Source organism: Lampetra planeri, chromosome 50 (assembly GCF_965212315.1).
Source record: "Lampetra planeri chromosome 50, kcLamPlan1.2.h2, whole genome shotgun sequence".
NCBI lineage: Eukaryota > Metazoa > Chordata > Hyperoartia > Petromyzontiformes > Petromyzontidae > Lampetra > Lampetra planeri.
The window spans coordinates 6,501,815-6,523,924 of NC_136156.1; the positions used below are offsets into that span (position 1 = coordinate 6,501,815).

A 22,110-nucleotide genomic window follows, 5' to 3' on the forward strand; every position below is an offset into this window, starting at 1 on the left:
TTTAGGATTTTGTTTTAGTTTCGTTTTCACAATTTCAAATCGATATATTATCTGTATTTCAGTTTTAGTAGCAGACTGACTGATCGGTCAGATGAGACTGGGAAAATACAGAGCTAAGAAATGGTTTGGAGTAAGAAAATGTTAAAGGAGAAAAAAAAAATTCTCATTGAGAAACACATTTATGGGAGGGGGGAGGGAGTGGGGGAGGGGGTATTCCTTTCAATAGTAAAAAGTCCATCAGATGCACATGAGAAATGATCGGACGACTCGTAATGTGACAGAGGCACTCTGTGTGAACGATTTGAATCGTGCGTTTTGTGTGGGGGCCTTATAAATGGCATTCATTGTGGTGCAGGGTTTTTACTAAAGGGTAATAACGGTGGTCAGATTGCTTCCGATACTTGAATGCCTTCTGGTAGTTGCCTTATGAGGTCTATCAAGAATGATGAAAAATAATAGGTTTCGTCACAAGCATGTGTGGTTCATGCAGACTAAATGCCTTTAAAAAGGTATATATTTGGTGTTTGAACATCATAACGCCTCTGGTTTTATTGCCAGAATTTGGTCAAACCTATTCTTATTTTCCATCACTTATGAGTTCTGTTTGCCAGTAAAACAAACTCAGTCCGTGGCCCCACTTTATTGTCGAACAATTGAATTCGGAAAATGCTTCCTGCGATGAATGTTACTCTGAGTATGCCCCACCGAAGGGGCAAGAGGTCAGTTGAGCCCCCAGCAATCCTGCTGGTGATGTTAATGAAAATCAAACTCAGGATTGTGGCTTTGATGCTCAGCGGGCTCTTATAGCTCTCGTGTGGAGACCACAGAGCCAGGTTTTAAACATTCCCAGCTCTCACCTCTCAGATGAACGCACGTCCTCGCGCATTCACGCAACGGTTGGCGCCACTGGACTTGAGATCCGAAGGTCGCCGGGTTCCATTCAATCTCCCGGCGCGGCAGGTTCAAACAACGGCGCGACGTTACGTTAAATCCACCCCCCAGGGTAAATGGGGTGCACCGCGTGTGGTGGAGTAAAATATGGGTTCTCCTACCTCCTCCAAGACCTCCGGCCAATGTGGAAGGGTAGGGGAGGCCCTTCTGCCAGTGCTGGAGTGAGCAAGTCATTTGCAGGGATGCACATTCACCTGAATGACTGTGGGGAATATATATAATCCAACTAACAGGAAGGAGGCGCTGGCAAGTTGTGGTGACTTCAACAGCTTTGGCTGCGGTGACCTCTGTACCTTGTCCTTTGAACGCATCGAGCGTAAAAGCCGACCGGTCGCTGTGCTGCCGAAAAAAGTGCAACTGGCTGTGCAAGAGAGCTTCTTGAGGGACATCAAGAAAGGTTCTTGCAATTCTAGATTTGAAGCTTTCGTGACGGTAAAGTCACGTAGGTAAAACAGTTATTTTGCTGTGCCTTTTTACACCTGATGAGGGAGGCTTGTGTTGCCTCCGAAACGTCGTGATTTAATTTAGTTGTTTTCATTTATTTTATTTTATTAATTGTTTTACCTACGTGACTTTACCAAAAAAAACAAAGAGTATAAGCTTCTGCGATGTCACTTTTGCACTTTCGTCGTGCACAGAGAGCCTTGCAATGGAAAATGTCAAAACTCAGTGCCACCCGAAAGCAGCGGTGTCGCTGACGGTGGGTTTAAATTTTGATTTAAAGCTTTCGTGACTGCAGGGATTCATATTCTTGGTTCTTTCGGTAAAGTCACGTAGAAGGGAAATAACAAAATAATAAAAATATAAAAAATAGAAATTCTCACGACGTTTCGACTGCAACACAAGCAATCATCATCAGGTGTGAAATCCACAGCAAGAATTTTTTTTTGAAACGTCGTGAGAATTTTTATTGTTTCATATTTTTATTATTTTATTATTTCCCTTCTACGTGACTTTACCGAAAGAACCAAAAATATGACGGTAGGTTTATCGGCCAGGTTGGAGAATAACCCACAATAGCTAAAAGATGCGTTGACATTTCTATTTAAAGCTTTCGTGACTGCAGGGATTCATCTTCTTGGTTCTTTTGGTAAAGTCACGTAGAAGGGATATAATAAAATAATAAAAATCAAACATAATAAATTATGTTTTATTTTTATTATTTTAGAAGAAGGGAAATAATTAACTAATAAAAATATTACATTTTTTCTTATGTTTTATTTTAAAATAATAAAAATAAAACATAATTTATTATGTTAGATTTTTTATTATTTTATTATTTCCCTTCTATGTGACTTTACCGAAAGAACCAAGAAGATGCGTTGACATTTATGTAGCTAACTAAGCTCAAGCTTCCCAGGTGTGGCCATCCCAACTCTGAATCCCTCCCCTCTCCGAGATGGAGAGAGAATGAATGAGCAGACGTAAGTGAGCTGCACGGAGGAGTGCCTGTTTTCACAGGGACAAGGCTGCCCCTCCCCTTTCATCATCACCCTCTCATCCCAAACATCGTGGACGTGTTGATTCCTTCTCCCCCTTCTTGCCTCGCACTCTTTCCTTTCTTCCTGATACTCTCATTGACTCCCTTTCCCCTCGGGTACCACAGGTAAAAGGTTTTAATCGGTTCAAAATGTGGTAATGAGAGAGAAATATAGAACAATATCTTAAAAGGCGTGCACAGGAAAGCACGTTGTTGAAATGCAGGCTGGGAATTACTCTGAGAGACAGGCAGAGAAATAAACACGTGGATTGGAGAACAGCAGTGGGTTAATAACAATCATCGAACCCTTTAACGGAAGTAAAGTGGGCTTGGGCAGGACGTATCGATCGAACGGAAGATGGCCAACAATAATAGCGAAGTGGCAGCGACGGAATGGGAGACGACGTGGACTGGGGAGATGGAGCGATGAAATTAGACCACGCGCAGGCACTCGCTCTCATGGACTGCGGCATCGCAGGATTGTGAGAGGTGTCGGTGGCTTTTAGAAAGTCTTCATCCAGCAGTGGATTGAGAAGAACTTTAATGTACCCCTCTGACACTGTGTCTGGACCTTTGTGTGGCTATCCTGAGCTAAAACACCACAGGACACAGCACTTGGCATATGTTAACGATGGCAAAAAATAATGGCTGTTCAGTGTCCTCATTGCAATGTTTGTTCTGCTTTTCCGCAGTAATTCTCCACTATATGTTAAGGTTAATATTTCGCACTTCCTTCATGTGCTTGTCATGGTGAAAACCCATTACACGCATGAGTGGTGTATTGCTTCACCTGGTACGCAAGTGTCATGAATTGTCACGACTCAGGGTTGCTGCTCAAGAATTGTTTTTTTTTACATTTTGCTAATAATAGCAGCATTTATTGACTGCAATGGCTCACGTTAAACCCATGACAAACACCTCCCAAAATCAGCGCACCTTTGAAACTTCAATCAAGAATAATCATCTTTATTTATAGAGTGCTGTTTTTTTCCACACGGTTCCAGGCCACTAAAAACATTTACAACGATAAATGTCGTAAAAATACTCACGAAAACAACAACTATAATGATGATTAAATACATAACGAGAAGGAAACATAGCTGTCAACCCCTTATCAGCGCCTTAGCTTATTACAGACCAATTCAGATCTCATTGGTCACCCCGTGCCCTTATATATCTCAACGTTCAACCTACAAAGTCCCATGACAAGGAAGAAAAAAAAAATTTGACAAAAACAAAACGTGTTTTTCCCTGTATTGAAACGGATGTACGCCGTATGGACCTGAAAACTCAATTTCCCTGTACAAGAATACGGAGTAAACCACGTGGGTTGACAGGTATAACGAAACATGAATAAAAGAGCAAAATTATCGTAAGATAGCAGAATAAAATCGTAAGGCTAAATTGCAGAAATGGGCCTTAGGCCTCGATTTAAAAGGGGCTGCTGTGGGCAAAGCCCCTGACGGATCGTGGCACGGATCGTGAGCTTAGACCACAGGGGCCAGCAACTTGCGGCTCCAGGAGCCGACTGCGGCTCTTTAAGGACCGCTTTGTGGCTCACGACATTAGAATTGCAAAGTAAAAAAAAACACAGCTAATTATTTTCGATCAACGGTGAACGTCTAAAAGCCCAACAACGATTTGTAATGCGGCATTAAAAATCATTGTGCGTGTGCTGTTCTTCAAGTGTTGATCACAAAAAATATGGTTTGACATTATTCATAAAGTACTGTCCTCTATTCGCATACATTGCGGCTCTCGAAATATTTCGTGTTTTTTTCACTGAACTTGAAGAAAATGGTTCTTCTAGTTTAAACAATCGCCGCTGTTCGACGAATCTCTGAATTTGTGCATGCCAAAGCATCAACACTGAGACGGGTCACTGTGTGGGTTCTGTGTCTTGCAGGCAGGGAGCGATGGCGAGAGCATTGGAAATTGCCCTTTTTCTCAGCGCCTCTTCATGATCCTCTGGCTGAAGGGCGTCGTCTTCAACGTCACCACAGTTGACATCAAAAGGTACCGACCGTGTCGAGAGGGCCTGCGGACAGCGTGCGCTGGCAGACCAGTTGCTCGTGCTGATCATTCGTCCTGTTTGTCCAACACAACATTTTCCACACGTGCAGTTAATCCTGTACACACCTTCTGTTGATAACTTCGGTAATGCATCTTTTGTACCGGATGTTAATTTCCGTATTGTATGTACCGTGCCAAATCTGACTCGGATGTTTTGTTATTCCAAACATCTGGCTAGTTTATCAGTTACTCCCGCAATATACGGTATTTTGATCGTTTTCATTACTTGGGCCATTTCAATGCTCTTGTCATTTGATTTGGTTTTGGTATTCAATGCCCTGTTGATTTGTACATCATTGTAATCGTTCATTTGCACTGCTTCTTCAAGAAGATTAGTTTCACTTCTCAGACTGTCACCATCTGACACTTCCTTAGCTCGATGAATGCACGTCTTGATAATAGCAGATTTCTGTGCGGGGTGATGGTGTGACTGCATTCAGATAGGCGTCAGTATGCGTTTTCTTTCCGTGAACACCGTGTGTTATTTTACTATTTGGACCCCGTCCGAGCAGAATATCCAGAAATGGTAGAGTTCTGTCAGCTTCCACTTCCATGGGGAACTGGATGGATGGGTTTTGCGAGTTGAGATGATTTAGAAATGCGTTCAGTGTATCTTTGTCGTGTGACCAGACCACCAATGTGTCATCCACATATCTAAACCAAGCAGATGTTTTTTTAGTGTGCTTGAAGCTATTGCTTTTGTTTTTAAATCTTCCATGTACAAATTCGCTATCACAGGAGACAAAGGAGAGCCCATTGCTGCTCATTCCTTTTGTTTATAGATGTCACCTTGCCACAACAAGTCGGTGTTCTTTAGACAGTGTTCAGATAGTCTTGGGATATCTTTGGCTATACCTTTGTTCATTACCAGTGTCGGCAATTTAAATGACTCGTTGACCGGAACCCTCGTGAACAGAGAAGTCGCATCAACATTTATGAGAATATGATTAGGGTTAAGCTTAATATCTTTAATTATATTTACGAGATGTTCAGAGTTTTTGATGAACGAAGAGGTCCTACCGATGTAGGGCTGTATTTTTATTCGTTACGTATTGTGCTAATTAGTATGTGGCAGAGCCTATTTTACTATGGGTCTTAATGGGACATCAGGTTTGTGAATTTTTGGTAGCCCATAAAGTCTTGGTGGTTTTGATGCCCTTGGTTTGATCAGGTATTGCTCTTCCTTGGGAATTGATGACTTGGCAATGATTGCCGTTGTTTTACGTTGCAAGGTGCTGGTTGGGTCTGGTTTAATTTTAAGGTAGGTACCTTCATCGAGTAAATATTTGATTTTATTATCATAATCCTCACGGGGCATCACAACAGTCGATCGGCCCTTATCAGCAGCAAGAATTTGTATATCTTTATTTGCTCTCAATTCTCTTAAGGCTTTTGCTTCACTGAAGTTAATGTTTGTTTTTTGGCAATTTGCTGTTCTCAATAACTTTGGCAACCTCATGCCTAGTCATCTCAGCTTGATTATGGGGGAGATGTCTAACTGCTGATTCCATTTCAGAAATTATCTCATCGACGAGGATTGTACGTGGGGCAACAGCAAAGTTAAGACCTTTAGACGGGCCTGAAACCATCTCGCTGGATAATTCAACGTTAGTCATGTTGATCACCGTTTGGTTAGTCAGTCTAGCAAATGTGTTAATTTGGGAAGTGTTCGTTTTGTTAAATACATTATCAGCTGATTGCTGTGTAATTGTGTCGATTATATTCCAGTTATCTGTAGAGCCACTCTTCCTTAGTTGTAATTACTGGCGAAACGTCGTACTCAGATTGTAAATGTTGTGGCTTGGCTCTCCAACACAGCGGAGTGCTGTACTAGTGACGAATTGGCATGTTCTGTTAACGTGACAACCCTTACCAGTTGGCTGTGTCGGGTGGTGGCGGGTTTTAACGACGCATTTATATATTTATGCGATCTAACCCAAAAAAAACATATTAAGGATATTGGTCGCAAAAGCCTAAGTGTTAAACCAACTCGACACATTTGTCATGAACGCTGCCTTAAAAATGAAAATAAATCAAACAATAAGCTTATTCATTTTCAATTTAAAGCCACAGTGTTACTGAGGAATGTGTGTTGAGTTTCATTGTTAAGTTTTTATTGTGATTGGTGCTTGTACAAACAATGTGCTTAAATAATTGCTTTACTCTACAACACACCGGTGTGCTGAACTAGCAACGAATTGGAATGTGTTGTGCACGTGACAAACCTTAATCATTGGCTTTGTCGGGTGGTGGCGGGTTTAACGACACATTCATATTTACGCGAAAGCCTACGTGTTAAACTAAATAATAGCTAAATTTGTATTTAAAGCTTTCGTGACTGCAGGGATTCATATTCTTGGTTCTTTCGGTAAAGCCACGTAAAAGGGAAATAATAAAATGTATATTTATGAAACAATAAAATTCTCACGACGTTTCGACTGCAACGCAAGCAATCATCATCAGGTGTGAAATGATGATGATTGCTTGTGTTGCAGTCGAAACGTCGTGATAATTTTATTGTTTAATATATATATATTCACTTCTACGTGACTTTACCGAAAGAACCAAGAATATAAATAATAGCTGTTGGAATTTGTATTTTTTATGTGTTGCCTATAATTATCAGAGGACTCTTTACATTGCGGAGCCCTAAAGAGACCTGGTTTTCGGAGAGAGGCACTTGATGCGTGAGCATTGTTACGCGGTGTGCGATAATTCAGCAGTGGGAACTAGGTCATGCGATGATTTATGAATGTGGGCCTACTTGAAAAATTCCTCATTTAATGATCACTGTCAATTATCACAAAGATGGCAAGGGATGGTCTCCAGCGTTTTTGTTTTTGTTTTAGCCAAACAAATTAACCGAGCGAGGTCGGCCATTTGTCGGCCCCCAGTGTGGAATGCATTAATTAGTGCCTCAATCAGCGTGACAATTAGAATAACAAGTTCGTGTAAATTAGTGCATTTCGGCGTCCGTGGTCCCATCGTGCAGTTGCTCGGAGTTCAGCAACGTTCCATAATCCCGCAGCGTGGCACGATCGGCCCCTGACGCCTTTTGAAATTTCGCTGCCTCTGTGCAATTCCACTCCACGGTCCCCCCCCCCACCTCCCCGAGTGACACCACACAAAGGGCAGCTCAATAGCCTCGCGTTCAGCGTGCTCGCCACCGGGCCACTACTGCCGACTCATCGGTCCCATTCTCACAGCAGTCCAGTAGTTTCAGCGCAAAGTTGTTTACTGCGATGTGGACGACCAAGACCCCCGTGATATGCATCACAATCGTGATCTCCGGATTATAAAACGCCACGGGATGTGAGACGCACAACAACGTTTTGGGCGCTTAAAAAAAATACGTTTACGAACCTGGGGAAGACGGCATCGCTACAGACCGCCACCTTCACGCAGCGTCAAGTTCAAGTTCATTTATTAGGTATAGCCCTGTGAGCCATTCGGCTCTTGAATCGGGGTGCAACCGCAACAAACAGAAAACAAAAACATGAACAAGAAAACATCTTAAAGTGAATATGTGACTAAGTGCAAACAGAAAATCCAAGAAAAGACAGCAAAATATTGAAGAAAAAGCACCGTACACCAACACTGTGCAAAAATCCCAGTGGGATGCAAGTCAAACAACAACAAAATCCACAAGACAACTTAAATTAAGGCCATCAGTCTAACTCTGTACTACAATAAACAAACATGGCCAAACCAAAAAACTTTTCGAAAATCACCAAAATAAAGCCATAAAAGCAATGTAACAGTGATCATAGGAACTGTGACCGAATTTTCACAATAAACGACGTAAACAACATGTACTACCACGGGGAAAGAGAGACATATTCAAGAATATTATTCCGAACAATAAGATTAAAACAAATCTTTTGGGAAACAATGTATTGCTATGGTGAGCCATCTTTTGGAAGGTGATTATGAACCCGCAGCGTTGAAATGGGGAAAGAGAGACGTGTTCAGGACCGCTCTTCTTTCCGATATTAGTGTAATGCGGGCGTAAACGGCCTCGCGGATATGACGTCACGGGGGGAGGAGTTAGGTCACGTGAGAGAGAGGGGTGAGGTCTTAAGGGAGAGATACCGGAAGAGACAGGAGAGAGTTGGGGATAGAGACAGAGTGAGGCCACGCAGGGCGGAGGTTGGAGAGTGGCGAGATCGCCACACACAGTAAGACTCGGCACCGTCGGCCAGCGGTGACCGAGCACGGAGGAACGAGGAGCAGCGGTGGAGCTGCTGTGAGAGCAGCCGGAGGACTGCACAAGGGAAACCAGCAGCGGAGCTGCATCGGAGCGAGAAAGGCTACGGGAGCGAAGGCAGCTGTCGAGCTGCCAAGCGGGGAGGCTCTGAGCGAGGGCCGTGTGGGACAAGTGTAAAGAACCCAAATAAAGGACAACGGAGACAGACCCAGTGAACGAGTCCTTTATTACATTAGGAAGCCATTGGAGCTATTCACTTTTAAATCATCATCTAGATTGAACACTCATTTCCTTATATCAGCTTTTTGTGATTAGTTTATTGTCCATCCCCCATACCTCCGATTAGCACGGTAGGCTACATACAGTGTGAAGAAGTTCAACATACATATGTAGTGTATTTAACGGAGACACACACTTAACTTGGAGGCAACACGTTTATAGAACAAACCCAACAGGGTAACTACATAACACACAACGATAGCTAACTAGACCCCAACAGGGGAACTAAATAACACACAACGGTAGTTAACTAGACCCCAACAGGGTAACTACATAACCGGGTAAGGCCAGTAACGTCCTGCCTGACCCACGATGCCGAACGTGACGACCGAAGATCGAGGCGACGTCGCCTGGCGGGTTGATTCCAGCAGACAGCCGCGATTGCTCTCGGGACTTCCCTTTTATACCGCCGAGCGTGGCCTCGCTCCGCCTTTGGCCACGCCCCCTTCTGGCTCTTGCCAGGAGGTTCTCGACCAAGCACCACGTGTCCCTCGAGCCCCCTTTTGGGCCCCCTCGCTACCCTGTCCCGGTCACGTGCCCTTTCGGGTTCAAACAGACTGTCACGTCGTTACTTGCCCTCTCTTAGACCGTCACCAGAACCATGCCCCCTAGGGCCCACTTCCATGCCATACCCACTCTGGTGCCAGAGAGAGACTCAAGACGCACAGTTCCAATCTTGTGACAGCAGCTGGCGCTAAGCGCCATAGTGACTCCATTTACGTCGCTACACATACATTCTGAACATTTAGATTTAAACAAATGTTCTAGACAATGTATGGAGAGCCATCTTTTGGAAGATGGCTATGAACACGCAGCATTAACATGGGGAACACGAATGTCATCACAGGCTTCAACTCGACTGGATAGCGATGGAAAAAACGGCACTGTTCACTCCACTTGAAGTGTTGGAGCAAGCCTACGTCCTTACCAACGGAATAGTGTTTGAGTTTGCGGTCACGTGGATGGTCCCGTTTAGCCAGATGCCCGACTATTTTTTATGTTAGATCCTCGGTGCGTGAGCACAGCGGCAGTGGCAGCAGCAGCAGCAGCAACAAAAACAACAATCACCAATATTACTGAGAACGAGTTACGGGGGTCCTTAAGGAACGTTGCACAACAAACGAAGTCTTTAACGTTGAATCGTAAAAAAAATCCAAACAATGTCGTGCCAGAAAAGGTTAGGTACAGATGCAAGAAAGCTGTGTTTTGGTTGATTAGTGACATAACGAGGGAGAGTGAAGGAAGGGAACCGAGCTCTAAGGAGGGTATGCAATGTAACCGTTTACAGCCTAATATCTCAGTGCCGAGAAATTACCTGCAAAGTTCTCAGTTGGGACCACACAGAGCAAGCGTTACCCCCTGCGACGGAAACTCGGCCGGGCCCTCCAGGCGTGACTGCGGAGCGTGAGACCTGGTGAGGCTTTCCTGAGTAAACTGTAGTGAGTCTAACTGAGTCGCAGACGTTATCTTGGGAGCACTACAAAACAATAAATACATCATAATAATGCCCCTTGCAGGGTGTAACTCTCTTTCCAGGACTCTTGAAGATTACAGTATCGATTTCCTGGCCTTACAGAACCAACCATTGATCATGTGTATGTATGTTGAACTTTCGATTTAAAGCTTTCGTGACTGCAGGGATTCATCTTCTTGGTTCTTTCGGTAAAGTCACGTAGAAGGGAAATAATAAAATAATAAAAATAAAACATAATAAAAAATAATTCTCACGACGTTTCGGCCACAACGCAAGCAGCCGTCCTCAGGTGTCCTCAGGTGAAGAACAGGTCTGTCAGAAAGACAGCGTCTGAATCCATTCAGACCTGAGGACGGCTGCTTGCGTTGTGGCCGAAACGTCGTGAGAATTATTTTATTATGTTTTATTTTTATTATTTTATTATGTTGAACTTCTTTCGCACCGTATGTAGCCAGCCGTGCTCATCGGAGGTGATATAGTGACCCACTGTGAACTCTGGACATGCAATCGAGGCATTGGAGCAATGCCGCCACACACATCAGCTGAAGACGTTTTCTGGATATAAGCTCATCTGGGCATGAATAGCCGCCTTATTGGTTGCTTATTCATCCAGCCGTTTGCAAAAGGAGAGAGAAAAAAATACAATCTCATAATGATATAACGCATGGCAAACCGCTGTAGGAAATGTAAAAAATAATTACGGTCACTAGGCTACCGAGGTATTCAGAGCGGCCTTGCAATAATGATATCGAATCTCCGTGGGGAACGATGAAAGGAAGACGATTGCGCCATCCACACAGCCTCTACTGCCTCCTTGGATTGATCGAATACATCGAGCATTTAACTATCGTGCGTTTCAAAACTGACGGTTCCCTCATGCCATATACGAAAGAAGGGAGACACGATCCAAAAATTAAAGTTAGTTTTAACATATTCTTGGTTCTTTCGGTAAAGTCACGTAGAAGGGAAATAATAAAATAATAAAAATTCTACATTCTAAAATTCTCACGACGTTTCGGCCACGACGCAAGCAGCCATCCTCAGGTGAAGAAACAGAGCTGTCGGAAAGACAGTGTCTTAATGAACACTGCTAAGCTTGGCAGCGTATATTTAAGCTGGGTCGGGGGAGGAGAGCGCCTTGACAAAGTAAATACGCTGCCAAGCTTAGCAGTGTTCATTAAGTCTTTCCGACAGCTCTGTTTCTTCACCTGAGGACGGCTGCTTGCGCTGTGGCCGAAACGTCGTGAGAATTTTATTATATTATGTTTTATTTGTATTATTTTATTATTTCCCTTCTACGTGACTTTACCGAAAGAACCAAGAATATGAATCCCTGCAGTCACGAAAGCTTTAAATCGAAATTTAGTTTTAACACTTCGCCTTTCGCGACCGATTGTACGATTCATTACTTGATTTTTTGCGTCTGATTGCATAAATAATTGCATGTCTTAAACCCCACCCCTTCTCACAATTCATAATTTCTGGCAACGATGCTGGTTGTAACTGCCAGCGAAACATTGTACAAAATTGTTAAATGTGTGGATTGCTCTGCAACATGACACACTGGGGAGTGCTGAAACAGTAACAACTTGGCCACGTTTGTTCAAGTAACAACTTTATACTGGTAGGAACCTCCTGGTTACACCAGCCCACAGGGGATTATTGTGTCCGTCCGTCGTGCATCCAAAAATGGGAGGGGTGGGGCTGGGTGGGGAGGGTGGGGAGGGGCTGGGTGGGGGGTGGGAGGGGTGGGGCTGGGTGGGGAGGGGCTGGTCACCCCGTGGTGCCCTTATAAAACTCAACGTTTAACCTACTCACGCCGGCTTGTGCCCGCCCTCACAGTCGGCCATATTTGCGGAATACACCACGCCGCCGTTGACCCTGGCCATTGACCGAGCAACCCAACGTTCCTACCAGCTCCCTCCGCAGGAATGTGTTTAATTGGGCTGTGTCAGCTGGTGGAGGGTGCATCACACATGTTTTACTTACGCAGTCCGTCTCAAAAAACTGTTATAAATGAGAGAGAGTCCTGTAGAGTGCATAGTAATATAGGTGTGTTTACGATGTTGGTAGATTGTATTGTGAAGCGATACATGTACATTCTGTTCTCCTCTAACGCCGCGTTTTCATAATGCGAATTGGTTTATAACGCGATGGATGTATTAGGGAATACATTTTTGATAACACGGATGTGAATTGGATATATATCGCATGAGTAAGAATAAGCGGTTGTACGGCTGCCTCGGCGAAGCATCACGCAAGGCAGTGGGATGCTGCTGGATGCTTCTAGATGCTACTCACGCGCCTCAGTCTTTGGTCAGCTTGCGTACGCATCGTACGTGTTGTCGCGGGCTCTGCTTTACCCTACATTACATATTATTCATTATCACGCGATTTTTCCATAATGCGGTGTTCTTCAGGAATGCAACTACTGCGTTAAAGGAGAAGAAACTGCATTTTGATTATTTCTCATCTGAAACACACTGAGATTGCCCCCCTTTCCATTACCCCTTGGGTGATGGGGGTAGTGTTTTATGGGCTCATTTCTGCGTGCACAAACGGCTACTTATTATGGATTGACGCAATCGCCATCGTCAACACAGAGAAATCTATTTTGTAGCGGTGGCCCATGCGTCGCGAATGGAAAACAGCAGCAACATAAGAGCCCGTGTTGACAGAAGACTGTGACATTTCATGGAGGCTCACTTTCCATTGGCAGTGTGAACTGCAGCTATCTTCGATGTGTGTGGCAGTGGGGAGCGGTGGAGCAGTGGTTGGTGCACTGCGCTAAGAACCCTGGTTTATACCGCTGGCAGTCGATAACTGTTAGGTCAAATAGCTGCCTACGACAGGTCCCACACCTCCGATGAGCACAGTTGGTTTCGTACGGTGCAAAATAAATTCAACATGCATACGTACGTACATGCAGCGGACTGACAGTGGCCACACATAAGTGTGCGTTTAAACGCTGTATCCGTAAACGCATGTGGAGGGTTTGATGGGTGGACTGTGGTGGGCGTATGGGTTTCCTGGAATCAAAGTAACATCCGTGGAATTTGGTATTAGAGGTGATGTGTGTGCCCCACTGTGCTCGCAGCATATTTGTGGGGGCATTGTGCGCTTTCCTGAGGAAATGCTCGCGTCACCTTTGCTGACCCCTGTGTGGTTAGTTGGCAGGCGTGCCTACGACACCGCTCGATCTGCTCTTGTTGACCACACTGCGCATGAGTTCGCGCGTACGGATGTGCGCACCGCGTGGGGTTGATTTTTCTCCTCGGTATTCCGAGCACTACCCAGTCGCTATGATTTGATTTAATGACTAGCACGGTTGGCTACGTACGGTGCGAAAGAAGTTCAACATACATACATAATGTCGTAGTCGTTTTAAAAACCTGATGTGACATTACAGTAAGAGAACGTGGTGATTTATTTTCAACACGCAGGCTTTCGAAACCAAATTGATCCACGATTGATATTTGGGTTCGATTTCACGGGTAAAACGCGTGTGTGGGCGCACATTGATGACATCACACTACCTAAATTTCGATTTAAAGCTTTCGTGACTGCAGGGATTCATCTTCTTGGTTCTTTCGGTAAAGTCACGTAGAATGGAAATAATAAAATAATAAAAACACAATCAAGTAATTCTCACGACGTTTCGGCCACAACGCAAGCTCTGTCTTCCCGACAGACCTGTTCTTCACCTGAGGACCGCTGCTTGCGTTGTGGCCGAAACGTCGTGAGAATTACTTTATTATGTTTTATTTGTATTATTTTATTATTTCCATTCTACGTGACATTCCCGAAAGAACCAAGAAGATCACACTACCTATTTAAGCCCCCCGACTGGAGGACATTTTCAGTATTCTGAAAACTGCCATGACGATGCTGGCTTGTCACCGCCAGGAAAACGTCTGCACCCCAATTGTTCGACGTTGTCGATCGGTCTCCTACACAACAAACCCGTGGTGCTGAAGCAGTCATAAACTGGCACGTGTGTTCACGTGACACTTTTATTAATTGGCTGTGTCGGGTCGAAGATCTGAACCAAAAATGTATTATGAATCATGGTAATTGATCGATTTTGAAAGCCCAGCGGTCCGTTTGTCCATCGACTAAATTATAAGAGCCTTTCAGAAGGCCTGAATTTTAAAAGTTATAGAAAGTGGACCCCCCTACATACAAAAGTCAACAGTATCTGTAGGCATATATGGCTACACACCCTGCATACAATAGTCAATAATATCTACTATCTACTGACTCTATGCCTACACACCCTGCATACAATAGTCAATAGTATATGTAGGCATACATGCCTAGACCCTCTACATACAAGTCAGTAGTATCTACTATCTAACGACTATATATGCCTACACACCCTACATACACTAGTCAGTAGTATCTACTATCTACTGACTATTATATGGCTACACACCCTACATACACTAGTCAGTAGTATCTACTATCTAACGACTATATATGCCTACACACCCTACATACACTAGTCAGTATTATCTACTATCTACTGACTAGTATATGCCTACACACCCTACATACACTAGTCAGTAGTATCTACTGTCTACTGACTATTATATGGCTACACACCCTACATACACTAGTCAGTAGTATCTGCACACATGGGGGCGGGGGGAAGAGGACATCAGTGGGGGTGATGGGCGAGGTGCGTAGCGCTGAGAAGCCCTCCGCGGGAGCTAGAATAAGGCAGCCATAGGCCTCCGAAATTCTAGTTTGTTTAAGTGAGAGAAGCATTGCTGTATCTATCACAAGGTGTACTTTGCAGGAGATCACTGTATCGGGTGTTTTTATGAAGTCCACTTTCATTCCATCGGTGTACCGGAGGAAATCGGAGTGTCTGGGGAAAACAAACTCACGTACAAGGGACACCACTCAAAGTTTGTGAAGATGGATCATGAAACTTGTTGTTTGTACTACCTCCTAAAAGTACCAGTGTGATCCCACTCACCCTGGTGGGTGTCTTTGGCACATCGATACAGAACTCACATTCCCATCTGATGCATAATTTCGCCTGACCTACTACACTCTGGATTAAGCTGATGAATTACCACTCTCTCTTAAAAAACAACCGGATATGAATGCACATGGCAAGGACTCACAATGTCAGAGTAATCATGGAACATTGGAACAACATTGGGCCAACATTGTTCCAACGGTCCCAGCCACATGCCAACCAACCATTGGCCCAGCGTCGCATGTTTACCGGGGCGTCCTTGCGTTCAATCGTTCGTAAGTCTGACGCACTCTACTTGTGGGAATGTTGTCACAGGAAGCCACCGGAACTGCAGAACCTGGCCCCCGGCACGCACCCTCCGTTCCTGACGTTCAACGGCGAAGTGAAAACCGACGTCAACAAGATTGAGGAGTTCCTGGAGGAGCAGCTCTCACCCCCAAAGTACAGCTTTGTCGCGGCGTTGCGCATGCTGTGCCACAGCATTATACTGTGTACACAACACAATATAATGCTGTGCCACAGCATTATATTGTGTACACAACACAATGCACATTCCATATTGTACATCGCATTATAGTGTCTTCCAACACAGTGTGTATGGTGCTTTGTGTTGCACTGTACATTGCAATGTATTAAGATACAATTATTACAGTGGTCCCTCTGTTAACGATATAAATTGATTCCAGTAAAACCATCGTTAATTGAAATTACCGTTAATCGAATATAGGAAATCCGTGCTAAATGCTTAATTTGTTGCAAAACGATCGGAAGTTTACCTTTTTCACCCTACAAACTGTTTATATTTAAACACGCAACTTTAACAAATGTTACAAGAACATGTTAAAGCATTAATATTGATAGAAACATGGATAAATAATAAATAATTGATAACACAATTGCGCAGCACTTTGTCAAAATGTTCAAAATAAAATTAAAGAGGTTCTCCTTACTGAAGCGTGAAAATATGCACCATTTAACAAGTACATAACCACACAGGTGACAAATACAATGCACACTGTACAGGGTGGTGTTTTGTGACCCCCCGCCCTCCCATTTAGTTCTGTAAAACGTAATTAGAGGCCGACTGAAACCGAAAGTAAAAAATTTACTTTCAGCCGAAATCGAAAGTTTAACTACACTTTCGACCGAGACCCAAACAGAAAGGGAAATAACCGAAGTTACCGAACACAAGATTTATGAAATATGTCATGATGCAATGCTACTTTAATTAAACATAAATCCCGAACTCATCATTCAGAGCCTGCAGTAAGAGTCGCTAAATATGAAATCTTTAGGTGTTACTTACTTAGTAATTATATTCAAACAAACTAATGTTGTAGGTAAAAAAAATCTAAGAGTAAGAAACAACAGTTTTTCCACATTCAGCCAGACAGCCTGCCGGCTGTTGACTGGTCGTATCTACATTAGCAGAGACCGTGGTTGCGGCTGTAACATCGCTCCCAGGCTGCTGCTGCTGACGTGTCTGTGTGTTTGCAGCCTATCACATAGGATTGCCTAGCGCCGACTGACCGGCCGATAGGCAGAGTGATAGACGTAGCACTCGCATTATATTCTCAAAATAGATCTTCGGTTGACGAATGACGACCGAAAGTCAATATCAGTTTCGGCCGAAACCGAAACCAGACCGAAAGTAAAAAATTATTTTGGCCGAAACCGAAAGTAAGCCGAAAGTTAACCAATTCCTCAATCACATCAATTCCATACACCCAGCCATCAAATTCACCATGGAGGTGGAAAAGCATGGCAAGTTACCATTCTTGGATGTTTTAATCGAAAAGAGACCAGATGGCTCAATATGATACTAACTACAGGAAAGCCACCCATATGGATGCCTATCTAAAACCTGACTCCCACCACCATCCATCCCAGAAGAATTCCCTCATCAAAACTCTACACCATAGAGCTCGATCATCATCACCTAGCCAGTGAATTGGAACATGTACACCAAGCTCTCAAGATAAATGGATATTCGGACTACACAATCCGTAAAGCTATCACCCCAACCATTGGGAAAGAACCATCTGAGGACCCAATCAAAACCATCACCTTGCCATACATAGCAGGGGTCACCAAAAAGATTTCCAAAATCAAGCAAACACAAGATCCAGGTTCCATTTAACACAGTACATAACATTCGTGATCTGATCCCATCTGCGAAGGATGTGATCCCTGACATGCAATACCCCGGCGTCTACAAACTAAGCTGTGTCTGCGGCAGTAGTTACATTGGGGAAACTAAGCGACATGTCTCGGACCGTGTTCGTGAGCATAAGGCAGATCTGAAACACGGTAGGACCAATACCTCGGCCGTAACTGATCATTGTTTTAATGCAGTGGGCTCACACGAAATTGATTTCTCTAAGACAAAGGTACTTTGCAAACCCACTGTCTATCAACAAAGATTTGTTCATGAAGCCATGCATATATATAGACACAGACACAATTTCAACCGAGAAGATGGATACATCTTCTTGGTTCTTTCGGCAAAGTCACGTAGAAGGGAAGTAATTAAATAATAAAAATAAAACACAATAAAATAATTCTCACGACGTTTCGGCCACAACGCAAGCAGCCGTCCTCAGGTGAAAACCAGGTCTGTCGAGGCGACAGACCGGCTGCTTGCGTTGTGGCTGAAACGTCGTGAGAATTGTTTTATTATGTTTTATTTTTATTATTTTATTACTTCCCTTCTACGTGACTTTACCGAAAGAACCAAGAAGATGAATCCCTGCAGTCACGAAAGCTTTAAATCGAGAATTATTTTATTATGTTTTATTTTTTTTATTTTATTACTTCCCTTCTACGTGACTTTACCGAAAGAACCAATAAGATGAATCCCTGCAGTCACGAAAGCTTTAAATCGAAATTTAAGATGGGTACAAACTGAGCAATCATTGGAAGGACGTTATTGACCAGTTTAAGTCATAACTGTCTGTGATGTTCCCATCCTACCACCTTCCAATGTTAGTTGTTATTTTCGGCTCTGATTTTTTACATTAACAGATTAAATTGGTCCAACACCATGTGAGACTAGGCTCTAAGGAAAGCTATCTCGGGTGTGGACCAATCAACTTAAAAGACATTGCATACATTATCAGAGTTATGTTTTTTGTTTGCATTATGACTGCAGGTATTGTGGTCTATGCAAATATGACTCCTCGTAAAAAATGTGTCAGTTTTGTTGCCAGATAAAAGGGTAAAAACCAATTATCATATTTTTTACTGGCAAATGAGGTTCCAATGGTGTAAATGCTTCACCCGAGCTCTCATACTCTGATGGTGCATTGTCTTTCAGTTGTGCGCCTTTTGGCGTCATCTGGTCCAACACCATGTGAGACTAGGCTCTAAGGAAAGCTGTCTCGGGTGTGTACCAATCAACTTCAAGGATAGTGCATACATTATCAGAGTTATGTTTGTTGTTTGCATTATGACTGCAGGTATTGTGGTCAATGCAAACATGACTCCTTGTAAAAAAAAGGTGTCAGTTTTGTTGCCAGATAAAAGGGTAAAAAAACAATTATCAGATTAAATTTCTCACACTCACACAGCCACCTCGCGCGCCATCCTCACGGTTGCTGCTCGACGATCTCCAATTAACATGCTAATCACCCACATTAACATGCTAATCACCCACATTAACATGCTAATCACTCACATTAACATGCTAGTTTTTACCTGGCAGCCCTTTGATTGGTGGAAAACCCACCACCGCCGCAGTCACTGCCCACCACCGACATTAACATTGGCTGCTGACATTTGGGCTATGTCCATTTCAAACCCTTATAAACAGTTGTCTTTAGAAGCTAAGCTCCCTTTTCCTGATGACGACCGCTTGTGTTGCGATCAAAACGTCGTAGTTTTTTGTGATTTTCTTTGAACCTACCTACGTGACTTTACCAAAAGATCCCAAAGAATAACATTGTACAATGCTTTGTAATATAATATATTTTATAATCCAATTATACCAATATAACATAAATTAGGCAAGTAATTTAAATTATAATAAATATATAAAGCAACTATTCTTTCTTATATCTGAATCAAAACAATCTTTACCAATGAAGTAATGAAGTCGCCACCCTCCATCCTCGGTCTCCACGTGTGGACCAGGCAGCACGTTGGCTGTCCGGGTCCGGTGATAGAAGAGCCGCAAGTATTAGTGTAGTTAGCCGTGATGGTCACGACCCTATGTTACAATCCTGTTAAAGAGTTACCCGTTGTGTTGCCTCCAAGTACAAGTCTGCGTCTAATTCACGCACTCCACTTTCATTCACATTGCAATGTATTCAGTTATGATACAATACATATTGCAGTGTAGCACAATACAATGTGCATACAATATAATGTATACTCTTTGGTTCTTTCAGTAAAGTCACGTTATACCTACGTGACTTTACCGAAAGAACCAAAGAGTATGGATTCCTGCAGTCACGAAAGCTTCAAATCAAGAATATAATATATATTGTAGCACAATACAATGTGCATACAATATAATTTATATTGTAGCACAATACAATATTACAATACAACATTGTGCTAATTCTAGATTTGAAGTTTTCGTGACTGCAAGGATTCATACTCTTTGGTTTATTCGGTGAAGTCACGTAGGTAAAAAACTTAAAATAAAATAAATCACGACGTTTCGGGCGCAACACAAGCATCCTTCTTCGGGTGGGGACAACTTAGCGAAAGCACACTACAATGATATGATACAATACAATGCGGATTCACAGAGCGTCTAAATGCAACCACATCTCAAGGCACTGCACATAAACGTGAAGCATTCAACGCTGCGTGCAGTGCAGAGTGCGACATTGTTGAGTTATAGTAATAGGTTTTTACCTTTTTATCTGATACAAAAACTGACACCTTTATACAAGGGATCATGTTTGCAATAACCACAACACAAGCAGTCAAAATACAAAGGCGTCATCTGGTCCAACACCAATGGAGACTAGGCTCTAAGAAAAGCTGTCTCGGGTGTGCACCAATCAACTTCAAGGACTGCATATCATTATCATCATTAGAGTTGTTTCTTTTTGTTTGCATTTTGACTGCTTGTGTTGTGGTTATTGCAAACATGATCCCTTGTATAAAGGTGTCAGTTTTTGTACCAGATAAAAGGGTAAAAACCTATTGCTATATTTTGATACTGGTAAAGGAGATGTCTCACAGTGTAAATTGTTGAGTTACGCCACGGTATCATCGGGCGCGCTTTCAATGAGGGTGACCGCGAAATGCCGGTACCACGATGTACCGTACGGTGCAAGGTCCCGCGGTAATTGTATCAGTTGGCTCATGCCATTATCGTTGAAGGGGCACTGCATCACCGATGTCTGCTCGTTGTCTCTCTGCGCGCGGTGGATTGCTACTCTGGCAGTTACGTGCGGCTGGCGGCCAGGCACCGGGAGTCGAACCTGGCGGGAAACGATATCTTTGCCAAGTTCTCGGCCTACATCAAGAACGCCAAGAAGGAGGCCAATGACAGTACGTAACGGAGCATCTAAATCCGCAGATGAGTGAACGCCTGTGCGTGCATTGGCGCCGCAACTCTCGCGAACCTCAGCACACCCATCAAACGACGCTGGCTAAATAGTATTATACTACATGTAGTTTTAGTGATATGTGCATAACGCCTGACACTCCGTACGCTGTGTGTAACGCTGAGTAGGCTACGTGGATTGTAAATGTTTTTTTCCCTGAAGGGCTTATTATTAAAATTGTAACTAATTATTAGTTTGTCACAAGGACATAGTTTATGCCAATGATAGCAAGTACACAGCATTACATCAGAGGTGGGGGGGGGGGGTACCTATATGACCTGCAACATCACTTCATAGAGGCCACGGTCATACGAGGCCGACCGCTTCAATTGCAGTGACATTAATCTGTCACTGCAATTAGCATCTTAGCCGCACTAATCAGGTACCCGGTAACACTGTGTGTCTAAGTTTAGGCCGCTCAATCACTTATATCACTACAAGGTCATCTTGGAGTGGTAGAAGTGACCGAAGTGTGTGGTTAATGTGTGGCTGCTCGCCAAAGGTATTTGACATTGCTATTGGACCCGCAGCAACAAGGAAATGATTCACCACGCCATTAACAAACGAATAGAGAGGGAATATCGGCAAGCGACCTTGCAAGTTCGAGTGTATTTTTACGGCCACTGTTCGTTGCAATCGCCTACTTGCTCGTGGGAAGTCGTGTGTGTGTGTGGGGCAGGCCCGGACTGGCCAGAGGGCAGCAGTCCGGGCAAATGCCTGGTGGGCCGGTCCATTCGGAGGCCTGGCGGGCTGGTCGGTGTGTGGAAATTGCAAATGTGATCGGAGTAATATATATATATTTTTATATGTTATTACGTCTAATGTGTCTGCTTCATTGCTGGTTTACGCTCTCAGTTGGCATTAAGGCCCCATATTCAGCAGTTCAAAAGATCACTTCCTCACCGGCCCCATTTGTTTTTTTGGACCCAGCCCCAAATGGGCCCAATGAGATCGCACGACAATTTGGGCCCTGCTGTGTTTACAAAATGCCAGGGACAATTTTTAGTCCCGGTCCGTCACTGGTGTGGGGTAACATTAGCCTGCTGTTGATAGCTTAGTAAAGCCTCTCGAAGGCCGGGTTAAACGAGGGGG

General features: G+C 43.6%; 1 protein-coding gene across 3 annotated transcripts in view; it reads left to right on the forward strand.

Annotated features, from left to right (window-relative positions):
• Window positions 1-22,110, forward strand: part of LOC144734113 (chloride intracellular channel protein 5-like) — an 82,050-nt gene that overhangs the window by 54,608 nt on the left and 5,332 nt on the right. For all 3 annotated transcript variants that reach the window (XM_078616175.1, XM_078616176.1, XM_078616177.1), the window contains exons 2-4: window positions 4,338-4,447; window positions 15,770-15,895; window positions 20,856-20,962. In XM_078616175.1, coding sequence (XP_078472301.1) covers window positions 4,338-4,447; window positions 15,770-15,895; window positions 20,856-20,962 — 343 coding nt within the window. The remainder of the gene's footprint in view (window positions 1-4,337; window positions 4,448-15,769; window positions 15,896-20,855; window positions 20,963-22,110) is intronic.